The sequence below is a fragment of the Scomber japonicus genome, chromosome 22, assembly GCF_027409825.1.
Source record: "Scomber japonicus isolate fScoJap1 chromosome 22, fScoJap1.pri, whole genome shotgun sequence".
NCBI classification, from domain to species: domain Eukaryota; kingdom Metazoa; phylum Chordata; class Actinopteri; order Scombriformes; family Scombridae; genus Scomber; species Scomber japonicus.
In genome coordinates, this window is record NC_070599.1 from 5,513,644 (window position 1) to 5,528,941 (window position 15,298).

At 39.0% G+C, this 15,298-nt stretch overlaps 1 protein-coding gene across 1 annotated transcript in view; it reads left to right on the forward strand.

Moving 5' to 3' along the window:
* The window catches only part of ablim2 (actin binding LIM protein family, member 2), a 70,280-nt gene extending 67,511 nt beyond the window's left edge, over nucleotides 1-2,769 (forward strand). The window contains exon 22 of the mRNA XM_053343003.1: nucleotides 1,665-2,769. Within this exon, the coding sequence (XP_053198978.1) occupies nucleotides 1,665-1,778 (114 nt within the window). The 3' untranslated portion in view covers nucleotides 1,779-2,769. The remainder of the gene's footprint in view (nucleotides 1-1,664) is intronic.
* Nucleotides 2,770-15,298: the final 12,529 nt, after the last annotated feature.

Genomic DNA, 15,298 nt, shown 5'->3' on the forward strand with positions numbered 1-15,298 from the left:
AAATTACACGCCAGGTTTAGGCAGACAGGTGCCAGATATGTTTCTTAGCAGCAGAACTCAGCTGGAGGCTAAAATAATCTCATTGGTTCAGGTAAAAAAAAAAAACCCTGATGAACTGAGCCAAAGAACCAGATGTTGTCTGGCTTAGTAGAATATTTGGTTTATCTCTGTGAAGCTTAGTGAAAATTCAACAAATATAAGCAAAGAGAAAGCTGGTGTTGATCACACTGCATATTCAAGCCAAAATCAATTATTTTCTCTGGAACTGCCACGATCAGTGGATGGAGGCTGTACTTAAACTTTAGTGAGCAGTAACACATACATATGTAATGTTGACCAACTGCAATAAGGAGTCCAAGGTAGAGGATGTTATTTAGTAGCTGTATTGTAACATTCAATTTTATATAACCATGCCCTGTCATAATGCAAAGTTATGCCAGTTAGAGCTCACCTCTTTGTACCTATTTTGCCATAACTGAAACTACCCACGATTAATGGTACTGTAGCTACTGCCAAACTGCAAGCAATCACTACTGTACATAAAGCCTCCTGCAGTCTGTCTGTTTCATGACGATGCACCAATTTATTTTGCTTGACCACTTAATAGTGTGACCATGTTCTTAGGAAGAAACATTAACTGAAAGTCTCTATCTAGCCATAATGACTTATGTAGGTTATATAGTTACACAGTATCCACTATCAATCAGCCCATACAATATAGGTGCTGTTGGTTAGCTAGCTAGTAGGGCTGGGTATCATTTAAAACATTACAAGAACAGTACCAATCCAAGTACCCTAATAGTTTAGGTGGCATCTTGGCTGAACTGTTAAAACACCCTAACTCAAATTCACCACGACTTCACCACCACAAACAGGTTGTAGCTGCTGTGGCAGTGGACCAATCATATGTCGCACTAAATTAAAGAATGCTTGTATTGATTGGCTGTGAGCAAGTCCATACAAATAGCTGTATTTTCTAGCTCTGGTTGCAAAAAGGATCGATGCAGGTATCGTTTGACGGGAGAGGTTTCTATACTACTTGGTGTCGATTTATTCGGTCAATACCTTAAAGGTATTGAGTACTGATACCTAGCCATACTAGCTAGCCAGCTTGCTTCCTTAAAAAACAGCATTGACAACATTACCCACTATATATAGATCATTAATGTGTATTCGACTCATTAGCACCCTTTGGAGCTTACTTAAAATCCTATAACACCTAAATAACAAAATAGTTGCTTGTTAATGCATTCCAAAACAAACCATGTGAGCAATTTGCTGATCTGCTGCCATCATCAGTTGGATGAAGAAACTATAGTTGTAGTCAACAATACTACAAGAGTACGTCCTTTAGGTTAGAGAAGGATCACCTTTATGGTCAAAGTACACAAACATTGACTGTTGGTTGAAGACGGTTCAAGAAACCTGATCTTCAGTCTCGAAGTCAGACTCTCTTCCCTTCAACCATCCACCCTGGAGACATTGCATAGCTGAACAAGCACTCTCCATCTCCATCATCAATAAACCAAATGAGGGAATATGTTTTGAATGAGTGGTGTTCAAGTAGAGTTTGAGACTGTCCCCACTGGTCTCTTTAAAGATTAATACAACATTGATCTTTTTGCACTAAGTCAGTATTCCTCTGCTGTGTTTTGCATTTCCAGAGACATCTATCACCTGAAGACTTCCATCGGGTGTTCGGCATGACTTTGGATCAGTTTGACCGCCTGGCTCTCTGGAAGAGGAACGACATGAAGAAGAGGGCACGCCTTTTTTAGACCAAAAGAAAAAGGCGCCAAGCAACATCTCAATAATCACCCGTCCTGTCTGGAAGGAAGCATAAAAGAAAAAAAACAACAACTCATCTGAAATATCTATATATGCACCGCCATGATACCCCAACTTTCCACCTGTAAAACGCAATGCCATCTGCCTGTGATGCAACGGAGAGGCGCTCCGTGCGGGAAACATTTTCACGATGTTGAGGCAGCATCTATAGCTTTTTGTATGCGATGTGGTCCGAATGTTTGACTGACAACCTTTACGGAGGAGGAGCTGCGTTTGCATGGCCTGTGTTGATGCTCCTCGCCTCCTATGTGGTTTCTGCATCTACCCCCACCCGCCCATCCAGGCGCTTTCATACTCCCTGGCAAAAAAAAAAACAACAACAAAAAAAACAGCTTTTTGTAATTCTCGTGCAGGCCTTCCTCCAGGTTTCTGTGGTTCTGACTGTTTTATGTGCGCCTTCTTCTACTCTGTCAATCTTGACTTATCTCCCTGTTTCTATCTTGAGTTTTTCACCCACAGCTTGTTTGTTTTCAATTTGTGAGGGTTTATCATGTTATCTGTCTACATATCATTTGTTTTTGCCTTCTCTCTCTCTCGCTGTCTCTCCATCATCTTAAGTTGTTTTCCCTGCACTGAGTTCATTTTTACACCCTTGCCATTACTTTAGGATGGTGAAGAGACTGCAGAATCGTACACGTTCACTACTGAAGCATGCCAAGGCCAAAGACAGAGATAAGAAAACTACTTGAGCTTCTCTGATCTTTCACTTCAAAAACTGTCAGAGCACCTTATCGTACACTTTTGTTTTCAATTTCAAGCTCAATCAGAGAGGACTGGCTTGGTAGTTTTTGACATGCGTGCCCTGATACGTTTGAATGCAGTCCCATATCTTACACAAGCCCCTCGTAAATCTGTGCAGATAGGGGAGCCAAGGCTGGAAAGGGGCCACAACAGAGCAGTGAATCACAGATAGGGAGGGGGGAATAAAAAAGGAGAATGCGGGGCCCTGCAGATCCCTCACTAAACATACAGCGCAGAAGGGTTTCAGGGCGTTCAAAGGTGTCAAACATGCAACATTGCCAGAGTGACAGGCACTCACATCAACAAAACAGAAATGAAATTATTTTTATAAGCTATTTTTGACTTCTGGAAAGGATCATTAAAGCAATCATGAGACACAGCTGAGAGAAATCATGATTTTTTGTTACAAGACAAAAAAGCCCATGCTGACTTTGTTAAGCTTCACAGACCTGCAGCAGCACTTAAGCATAACAAGTGAGGTCTTGCTTGATTTAAAACTCAATACTATAACTGTGTTATACCTTCTCAGATAGAGATTTAACTCTTTATATGTTTGTTGTTTGAAAGAATTGTTGCGTACAGTCAAAGCTACACATTTAAGCTGAAGTACATTGGCTTCGCTTGATTTCTGGGCAGTAAATCCATCAACTCAACAACTAACATACTGTAAGGTGTATGTGAACATATTCTGGACATATACCAGATATTTTTGTCTGTATACAAGCCATGGTGTATAACTCTTCAGGCATGCATGAGGATGGGAAAATGGGGTTTTGTCCTATAACCTCAGTTAAGAAATGTATGAAAATAATAACATCAATGTGGTTTGAGTGATTGATTATTTTCTGGTTACATTACATCAGATAAAAAGGCCCGGGTCAGCTGCTTACATTAGCTTGAGTTAGATATTTATTTAATTGCAATATTAAGGAAGGGATATTGTTTTTGCGATCTTAAAGGTGTAGTGTCGAGTGAATGGCACCACAGTTTTCTTTTCTCTTTTTTTTTTTGAAGAAAAATATATCAAATTTTGAGTTTAATCTGAGTGTTGAATCAAATTTTGCTCCTGTAAGTAACACACTAACTGTTGTCATAAACCGTCATGTCTTCTTTCTAATATTCATCTGCTATTAAAGTGCTTTATCCAAACTACAGAGTCGCCATGGATTGGAGTGCTTGTGTTTATTAAATGATTGTGAAAAATCAGTTTCTTCTTCGTATGGAATGACTATAATATAATATACTATTTACTTCAAGTAAAGTGTGTAACATAGATGTTTGGATGGTTTTTAAAAGATCTCCATGAGAAAAAATTGAGTGTATTGTATTGAAACACTGGCTGGTGTAAGAAACTGTCAGATTTAAGGGTTAGTGCTAAATTTATAAAATTGTGGAAGCATTAGCAGATTAGTGCCAGAGAGAGCAGTTGTAGGAGTAGAAACTGCCAAAATCAGCCCGAGCTTGTACCTCAAAAATTACAATTGTGTACTATTTTACAACAGTGAATATGTTTTGAATCTAAACTGATGCCATTTGGATTATGTTTTTGATTGAAAATAATAAGAAAGTGTTTTTAATGAGCACATGTGCCATGTTGCAACATGTTCATACTGAATGTATTAGCCAACAAACAAATTTCATTTAGTTTTTTCCATAAATATCTGCCAGTAGAAACTAAAGGAACTAATTATGAGTATGCTTATGCACTCACAGCAACTTGTTAAGGTAAGGGGAATATTGTGGTCACCTTGCTTAAATTTAGAAAAAAGTCATTGGTGATTAACTTTAAAGCAGCTATAATTCATATTTTTGTAATAATATATGAAATGACAGTGTGAAATGTGAGAAGCGTCCTTTATGGTGATGAACTACATTTCTACAGAGAATTATCATGATTCCAAATAAATGAAAATGTTGCTCCATAACTACCAGATGTGGAAATAAGCAACTGTTTGTTAATACCAAATTAACATGATTTGTTAATATTGTGTTCATTATTTTTTCTGATGCCCCCAAGTGGCCAAAAAGAGTAAACATTATCAATTCACCAGTTACATTAGCTCCAAAAAGTTATCAGGCAAAAGCATTTAGTAGAATCCAACAGAATTTTAACTAGACAGGTTATGCTATGGTTTGGCTATGTTCATACTGCAGCAAAAATACCATCTTCTCAATGCATTGTATGTGCAAAGTTAAAAAAAACAAAAAAAAAACTTGCCAAAACCATTATGATACATGTTTTGAAGGTAATTTTATCAGGTTGAAACATTGCATATGTTCATTATCTATAATGCATGAAATAAACAACAATATAACATAATAGAAAATGGATAGAAATGAAAACAAAAACAAACTGGGCCAATGAAGAAATGAACACCTGTAGCCACATGAGCTCTTTATAGAATAGTTTGGACACCTCTGACTTGAAGTTCAACTGTGTAGAATGTTGTTGCATGTAGTAGTGAGGTTGCCTCCCTCTGTAAATGTGTAGAAGTCTGCTGTCTGACCCACAATAATAATCATCCTTGCTGTTTTAAGCATCCAAAAGATTCAAACATGTTTCATTTTGTCAGCAAAAAAGTCTGCAACACTACAGCAGTATTTTATATCCTACATGTAAAGACTAGTGTGAGAATGCTGGGCAGCAAGTCAATAAACAGCAGGAAAAAAACAACATGTAATCATTACGGCTTTACAGTTTGCTCTAGCTCCAGCTGCCCAATACTTTATTCCAAATTGGCAATCTATTAGCATCAAGGAGGATCATGGATTGGATTGGACCCAACCACCATCAGGCATGATGTCAGACTCCACTGGTCTGACTTCTGTGGTCTGACATTATTAAAGATTATACTGATTAACCTAATGAGGGAGTAAAAAGGCTCAAATAGTGTTTTTTCCATTGGTGCTTTTGGCCACGTCGAGTCAAAGCATAGCGGTTGATTTGCATTTCCATTACCGGTTTAAACATGTTGAGTTGTGCTGAGTTGCATCCAAGATGGGGGACTCCCCAAAAACTTGGTATCTCACTTGGATGGGCGTGGGTTTGCAGGACAAGAGTGCTTTTGGCCGTCACCCATTCTCATTCTTGAGTGTGCCTTCTAAACGCATATGGGCTGAGCATCTTGATGGAACTTCTTCCACCCTTCCACTTTACTTTTAATGACGTGTTTTGACAAACACTAATATGTCTAAATTATGAGACACAAGGAGTTGGAACATGCACTGCCTCTGGTATATGTAGCAACTGAAATGTAGTTTGGCGAGGAGTTCCTGAACTTTTCCTTGTTAAGGACCCTCAAAGAGATAGAACAGGGGGCTTGAGTAAACAGCACTATAGAGGGCGCTCATTTTAAATGTCATTGACTCAAGACAAGCACATAGTCAGTTAAATACACACCTTTAAGTGGGTGGCCCCCAAAAAGCCCCCAGGAACGGTGCCAGGCTTTGAAGCCATTTTGATACAGTGGCGAAACTGTGTAATTACAATTTCCAGGTCCAACTGTTTTTCCCAGGTCATGGGAAGAACAGTGGCTGTAAAATTGTAGATACATTCTGAGTGTCACAACCACCAGAAATGATTAGTGTCTAAAATAATATTTATTATGAACTTAATTAAATTACAATAATGCTAGTTAGTTAAAGCAGTCATGAATGCTGTGTGTGGATGAGTGAAATGTGTGGTGTGAACAAACAAAACCAAAAGTCTAACCCATCTGGCTGGTGGAGGCCTGGAAGGAAGAGAAGACAGAGTGATTAACAAAGCAGTCAGCTAAATAGGCTGAGGGCCAAACTACAGAGGTGCAGGTCGTTCTTGTCCCTCTAGTCCCACCCACTGGCTCCTGAGCCAGGAAGCACAAGTAAAATGGAAAGAGGATTGTCACATTATATACTTCTTTTATAGAGTCTATGATTATATACCATTTCAAGTTAGTGGAGGGCTAAACCAGAAGTTAGCTGGTTCGGCTGTTAGAAGTCTCTGATGCGTATGTTCTGTGGACCCAATGACCAGGAAGCCTGAACAATATTTGGGTAATTTCTTTACAAGGCTTTTTTGGCTTCATGCCCCACCTCCAATGCTTTATCCAGTTCTCTTAATACATCCATGGGGCAGCCCTGTTGTGATAGAGATGCAATCCCTGTTGTGCTGGGCTGATGGACCGAGTCAAACCAAGCCAGCACATGTTTATGGAAAAGGCTTATAACTGCTTCTAGCTGTGATGAAACACATTTGCTTCATATGTGTTGGTATCAGATATGGGTTACATTCAAGAAGCCAACACAGCTAATATGTGCAGTGGTTTTCAAATTGAGCATGAAGCCCACAGTGTGTGACGCTCCATCAAAGCAGCGAGTGGACATAAACCCAACCAGGCTGGATTGCAACAGCGAGACCTTTCATGTCTTTTAGACAAACAGGCCTCTGACCCAGAGAAAACAACACTGAGGACCTCCACACATTGCACAAAGCCCATGGTGTAAGATTCACTTTGAGAAATAATATTTGTGAGGTTCCTTTCTCAATACGGACATTCAAAGGAACAGAGAGTGCCTGTTGAAATAAAAATCTGTTTCAAAGTGGAGGAATGAGTGTACCCTATGAGCCATTTGAATTCAAGTAACTGTATTATCACCCCATTTATGATTTATCTTGACAGTTATATTAGGGTTTTTTTGCGATGAAGTCAAAGGTCTGATGCATGATGGATTTCTTTGTCTGATTAGCTTCCTGGTTAGATTGGTTGCAAATCTGATATCTGATCATCATCTCATAATAAATGTTATATTGATAAATGATATATTCTGGTTACAAATGACCTCCTTTAATGGATTGGTATTAAAATAATGACTAGAAATGACAAACATGTGCCAAGATCTCAAACAATGCATTTGTTGTGGTATTATAGGACTGTACTATATTAAGTTGTTTGTGTCATAACTTCCTTCTAGTTGCTACAACAACCAAATGTCCTTATTATTATATTATGTATCATGTCCTTAAGGGATCCCAAGCATAATTAAATTGTTTCATTGCTTTGATATTTAATTTACTGCATTCATTAGACAATGTTCCACCTGAAAGAATGCATAAAGATGTGCAGTAGTTGAGCATCACTATTGTCACCCATACCACTCAGCATACAGGATGTTGTTTTCAGGGTTACCTCAGCTTGGCTTAACGACTTCACATTTTTGATAAGAAGCCTGAGGATGTAGAGTTTGAAAGATGGGTATATATGAGGCAAGAGAGTTGCATTTGAGTTACATAAGTCACACCCCTGTCTTTGCTTCTCCTAGTGTCTCTTGTCTTACTGTATGTTTCCTGTTTTATTTTGATACCTCTAGTCTCATTTTAGGTTCTTCACTTCCTGCCCTGATGTTTTTCCCACCTGTGTGATTACCTGCCCTGCCCTAATGTGTTGCACCTGTGTCTCATTGTGTCTCCTCCCTGTTTGTCTTGTTCCCCTGTGACAGTGTTCCAGCATTATTTATTATTAATTATTATTCCTTGTGAGCTTTTTGTATTTTTTGACCAGTTTCTGTCTTAGACTCTGCCTTTCACCTGCTGATTTTGTATGGTGGCCTTCACTGACTGATCTCCTGTGCACCGACTTTTGGCTTCTATTAAAGGACTCTTTGCGCCTGTGGTTACAGCATTATGGGGAAATGTCTGACCCAGCATTTAGGGAGCTTGATCTATCTCTCTTTGGATTACATTTGGTTTCAACCTACTTTTTACATTGCTGCTGTAATTCTATGTTCACATGCCACACCAACTAGATATTTCTATCATTGCATTGCACTGCAGTTATTGTAGACACATTTTATACACATAACATTGAGCATTTCACTCACAATCTTCAAATGTTAACCTAATGGAGGCGCTATAGCAAAAGTCAGGGGAACTAAAACTGTCACCATACATTGATTGATTAATAACTTTGTGTCAGTCTACCTATTGTACGGTGAGATATGAAAACTTATAGAGCAAATTCATATAGAATATAGCAATTAGTAATCAATAAGTAAATCAATAACATTTATAGTACAGTATATATATTACAGTATATTGTGGACATTTGAAATAGGTAGAAAAATATCACAAAATAATTAAAAAATGTTATTTCATATTTTAAAGTCAGCATAAAAGAACATTTCAAAATTAAATACAATAAAAGACATTTGCAATTAATCAGAGGTGTTAGATAAAAGAAGAGGTTTTTATTATAATTTTCTTTTCATTTTTATGAGAGAAAAGCAGTCTGTGGTCTGGTGCTGCATGGATGTCATTTCATTAATAAGAACAGACAGCATGCTGGAGGCCAACAGAACAACACAAGCCAAACAACTGTTGGTAACATCTTGACTGTAACATAGGAAACATCTTGGAAAAAATGTGTCTTTTCTCCCAAATGTATGTATTTATGCAAATGTATGTTGTATGATGTAATATTCAAGGTATACACTCTACTAATTGTATAGTTAATTCTCATATTGTATTTTTAGAAAGTTTTGGAATATTTCCCAAGATTTCACATCGCATATAATATAATGTAATAAAAGGGATATATTGACTTTTGTTTAAATCTATCTTATAAATGTAATTACAACAATTATATATATATTTTTTACAATATTTTAAGTCCAATTTTTGAAATTCATTGTATTTTGAATCCAATCTTTCTTTATAAAGCGCATTAACTTGATCATACCAACTTCAAAGTTAATGATCCATTCATTTTAATTCACTATACCTTTAGTATTGAGGTCATTGCTGGTGTACTGGAGTGCATTATATTGAATGGTGTTTCAATATAATTCCATATAATTCCATAATTCAAAATATTCCTAATATTTTGCCCCCTCCTTATATATTTTAATGGGGTGGAGAACATATTAGGAATTATTACGTGTCAATAAAAAATGAACACACATAAACTTCTTTAAGGTAGAATTTAAAGCAGAGTTGTTGTATTGGATTGAATAAGCTTGATACACTTGAGCAAGGTGTCCCACATGGCTGTAAAAGCCACAAAGCCCGCCTCCTCTTACGTAGCCTATAATTGGCCGCCGCTGCTGTCAATCACAGTTGGGAATGGGGGTTTGACAGGCGCACCCGCCCTGCCTCTATTGTCACCGGCCCGAGAGGAATATTTATTTTAAACATGGAAACACAGAAAAACGACAAAGGTAAGCTTCATGCTGATTTTTAACACTTTATTTATTTACTTTCATTCATCAGTTTGTTTACTGCTTGTTTGTTTGTTTGTTTGTTGTGACGGAGATCAGCTGACCTGAACGTATCCTTTTAAAAGACTGAATGGATTTTAAAGTAACGCAGAAGGATGCATGTTATAATTCTACCCAATATGTTGACATTTAATTCCTTTATGGACTAATGTGGTGCTGCTATAATGATAAATGGTCAATTTTGTGCACTTTGGTATTTTTATTAATGTAATTAGCAGCACTAAAATACTATTAAATCTAATTCTAGTGTCTTTGTAGTGCTGAGTCATGACTTTATTGTCTTTAATAGCGCTATTTTCTTTGTCAGTGTTACATTTTCCTCTTATTTAGACGTTTTATATGATATTTAAACTGCATAGGCCTAATGACATAATGTTTCTATCTCACTACATCGTTCCTTTTTGTGATATAGAATGGATTTTATTCATGCTCTTGGTTTAAGAGTGTATTATTTTGATATATAAGAGTAGAAACACATGTCAGGAGGAAATACAGGGGCTTCAGTGTTGTGAATGGGACTATAGGAGGGTACAAAGGACCATGTGGTGTAGGAGAGGAAAAGGAAAGGGGAAGGAGGGAGGAGTGTGATTAATTGGCTGACTGAGGATGTGCAAAAGGCTGGAGGCTGCAGGCTGCTCCCAGCATCAGCAGCCCTGCAGAGAGGGAGGGGGAGGAGGAGGAGGAAGAGGAGGTGGGGGAGACCAGCTGGGAGCCTGGGATGTCTGTCAACCGTAGATGTTTTGACCTCCAGACAAGGAGAATGGAGAGGAGAGGATGGCAAGAGGGGAAGTTTATGATGAATAGAACAAGGGTTTATTTCACCATTCAAAACTCCATTCAAAAAATGTAGAAATTTAGCTGAGGGTGTAAAGTAATTACACTTTGAGATAAAAAGTTTCCACAGGGGTCAGCTGATTGAGCAGCTAGTGCCCCCCCTTCACCTTCACCTCCACCACCCCCCCAGTTTAATGCAACAGACTGTGGATGGCAGCAGGGCGTTCCTGCAGCTTAATCACATGGAACAGATCCAATTAATCAAATACAATAGAATAACCAGCTAGACATTAGTCTGGAACTGTTGATGGGATTAAAAAAATCAACTGAAGCTGGAAATGACTTCTTATAAAACATCAGGCACCATTGTTAGAAATCTATTTAGTAGGTTTAGAACTTGGTGCTTTCAAGTGATGTTGGAAATCATTTTCATTATTGATTAAACTGCCAATTCTTTTCAAGATTAATCAGTGTATTTTTTGATTTATGAAATGCTAGTTTTGTGTGACCAATAGTCCAAACCCTGAAGATGTTTAGTTCACTGTCATCCAGAACAAAGAAAAACAGTGAATATTGATGTAGAAGCTGAAGTTTTTTGGCTTTTTTGCTTTAAAACATTATCATGCATCAATTGTCAAAATAGTGGCTAATCCTTTTAGCTCTATTGGAAATAAATGACATATTGCGCAAATATTGAAAACCCCAGAGCTGATGCTAAAGTACAAGGCAGCTGTGAGCCACTATCATTTAATTTTTACTGTTAAAAAATGGACTACTTTCTTTTATTTATTTTTTTACTTTATTGCCATTCATAAACATTAACAGACAATTTTAACTGTAAAGAACAAAATCACCTTGAGGTTGGGCTTAAATCCACACATATGTAGGCTACATACATATAAAATAATGCTGCATAGGGTCTAAATAGACACCATAGATCCATACATCACATAGAGAATGACAGTCTTAACCAAGGTTGAGATAAAGGTATAGGTAAGTGTCCATCTCCTTATAAATACAGGTATTTTTAGCTATAGGAGTAATGTATAGCAATTATTTTTCTTGCAATCATCAACAAAATATGCATTATCAATTATCAATGCTAAACTGGGGTTCAGGTGCTTTGTCCACTAAAAAAATTAAAGGATTTGTTCCTTGATGTCTTTCCAGAATGATTGTATTTTGGGGCAGTCCCAGACAATATGGGTATGATCCCCAACCATACCACAGTTTCACCAACACAGACCACTAGAGGAATCCGGCATTACTTTCTTGAAACCCTTCGAAATCCACAATTTTTACATTTGAGGAAAGAAGGACAAGTTCTGCAATGTTAAATGTCTGAAAGCAAGCACCTGTACAAGACCTTTGCCATGACCTTTATGTTAGGTGTAACAGAAATGCCATCTTTTTAACCTCCTGAGACTCAAGCTTTTCTTCCGAATGCATTTTTAATTTTTCCTAGATATTTTGTATTAGTATTGTACTGCATAACACAATTTACCAGTGTATAGAACTATTTCCTTACATTTACAGCTTCTCTTTGCATAAACAATAATATTTCCTGATTAGCAGTGTCATAGCTTGTTGCTGTTGCTAAAATTAGTCACTTGTGTATAGCATAACAAACTAAAAACATTATTAAGCATAAATAAACAAGTTTCAACCATAAAATCTGATAAGGTTTTGTACCTAGTCCACTTTTGTCTGGGGATCGGCTATTGATTGACTTGGCCAAGATGCCTGCCATCTGGGTTTTACACTGTCATGTGCTTTTGCGACCACTAGGTGGCACAAAAAAAGTATACGTAATTTTAAATGTCTTTTTTTTGTCTTTAATGTTCAGCACTTTTCAATAGAACAGGTTGATTCTGAACCTTTATATCTGATGATGACTGAACACTTGCCGTGATGTGGAAGTAAAATCATCAGCTGAGGTGCTTTTACTGGAAGGACACTCCAGGAATAAAGTGCAGTCTAAAAATAAGCAAAATGTTGATTTGAAAAACAGGATGTTGCAGTGGTTTCATCTTTTTTCCAAAACAGGTAGTGCCGATTAGCCCTCCATTGTTTCACCTCATCAGACATGTTTCCATCCTTAATTTTGAATTCCAAGAACACTTCTAAAAGCTGCTTGTCTTTTATGTTTTTGACTCTTTGTTGTATGTGCGTACAATACTTGTGCCAAAGGCTCTGTAATTCCTTTGCTGCTTTGGGAAGGCTGGGACCAGCTTCAACCACAGCCGGTGGTTATGTAACAATGGACAATAGCAGGCAGACAAAGTGTATACATCCTGCTGGCTTGTGGAGAGGATAAAGCTGTGAGCCAACAGTGTAAACCTGCAGATACACAGAGGAGAGAGGAGCAGTAAATAACATGGAGGGGTTTGACTCACCTCACACTTCGTGGAATGAGGCTGAATGTGAGTTCCATTTTAACAATCTTTAGCGTACTTTTAAGTGAAAGTCAAACTGTGGCCAACAAACAAAAGACTTGGTGTGTCATCTGGACAGAGGAAGGAAGACAATGACATTTACTCCTTGTACAAGGCTCTAGAAGAAGTAAGGTAGCAGGTCATATGGGGAGAATTGGGAGCTGTCAGACGAGAGGAAAAGAGGAAGATTTATTAACTTGGTGAAGCAGGACATGCAAGTGGTTGGTGTGACAGTGGAGGACAGGAAGAGATGGTTTCTTGGAATACAGTTAGGAATATTTACAGTATTGTCTGAGTGGATAGTGTCCACTGATACATTGTTGTTGACCTGCTGTAGGTGTGAGAGACTAGCCAAATAGCTGTTCTTCTTTTTGTTTTTTTGGACTTCCTTGTTCACACAGAAGGACTCCAGCCAGCTATCCTCTTGTTGTGAGACAGCAGGAGGATGTGCCCCCCCTTACCAATATATATCGGCCAGGTGCTAATTGAGATATTGCTTATTTTGTGTAGTTTGAGGCTCCAAGCCTTCAAAGCCACACCTCGTTAATTGGCCTAATAATTACATTAATGTGTCCTCTTGACAATATGTTTATTTCATGAGCAAGGGCCACACCACCAATGAGATATGTTTGACAGATTTATTTAATTTGTTAACAAGATTTGAATGAATCGTTTGTGCTCTTGATGAGGTGTGGAGAGGCTGTATGAAGGATCCTCTGCAGCGCCCGGGCAGCAAGGACCCCCTTGGAACCTATGAGAAAGGAGAAATGACATGGTTGCTGGTATCACTGTGTCTGATGTCCCTGTCTAAGTGAAATGCTACGGTTGGAGTGAGGAAACGGCATGGGTTGTTGGTATCACAGTGTCCGATGTCCCTGTCTAAACGAAACGCTGCGGTTGTAGTGGGAAATGGTGTGGGTCACAGGCATCCAGGGGCCTGATGTCTCTGTCTAAGTGAAGCACTGTGGTTGTAGTGAGGAAACAGCAGGGGGTGCTTATGACGCAGACGATTTAGAAGCAATTTCAGGTTAGTTGTATTTGCGATGAGTTGTGTTAGTAGCTTGCAATCCGGTGCCTTTAATGTGGACGATACGGAGTGATTTCGGTTAGTATTTGTGATAAACTGTGTTAGTAACGTCCGACAACATGCATTTAAAGGCAGATGATGCCTAAAATGACGATTGACTAGATGAACTAGCAATGTGTGACTCTGTGTTTGAAATGTGCAAGTGCGTGTAATGGTGTGCAATGGCAAAGCGATGTTAGAGTAGCTGCACGAGAAGCTTGCAGCTAGTAAATGGAAAAAGACAATGTGGAAGTGACTTTAAATGAATTATGAATTCTTTACTAGAAAGTAGTGGAGATGGATAACGTATGATGTAGAACTGATGTATTGTACCGTTGGTATAAATACGGACAAAGTCTGAGTAGAATGAGTAGCGCAATACTACCTGGCCCCCGCCATGGGGGGCTGTGGCTGTGGGGCTACAGGACTCTGTGACGTCTTGCGTGCCGATCCGGTGCGGTGTTTGGCTTTGGCGAAAACCCGGACGCGCGGGAGACCCGGTGGCTGTTGTTGCCTGAGTAAACAATTAAGCTAGTTTAATGTAGCTGAGGTTGATAGGGAATGCATCCTATGCCGGAATCATTGGAGGCAGGCGGCAGTTCGGTAGCTGATGTCAGGGTCCGTTTGTGGATGTCAAGGCGCCGGATGGAGGGCCGCGAGTTCGGTGTGGTGGAGAGTTACCTGGACTGTTGAAGCTCCTGCTCCAGCGGCTATGCCCGTTGCTTCCCTGGTTTTCTGCCCTCGCTGATGGAGGAAAGGCGGCCGCCGGGACGCTTGGCTGCGGTCTGCTTCTGGGTGGCGATTGGAGAACTGGTTTCACACGAATGTTCAGTCAAGTCGGATGGGTTGATCTGCAGTTCATGATCCGTGGTGAGTTGGCTCTTGGAGTAATAATCGTAGCAGTTGTTCAAGTATGATCTGTTTCTGGGATGACCATGAAAGCTTGACTGAGACTACCTGCACGTGACACTCGAATACGAGAACAAAAGAGGGGGAAGAGGGTTGGGTTTGTAGGAGCCGGAAGGGGTGTACTTGGGGTGTGTTCCCGCTCCTGAAACTGCGCTTCACAAGCTTCGATTTATTCAGTGTAAATGAGAAATATACTTGCTTGCTATTTTTTGTGTGTATCAGCACTTTTAATGTGGAAAACACTTCCTATGTGTAACCCCAAGAAAACAGCTGG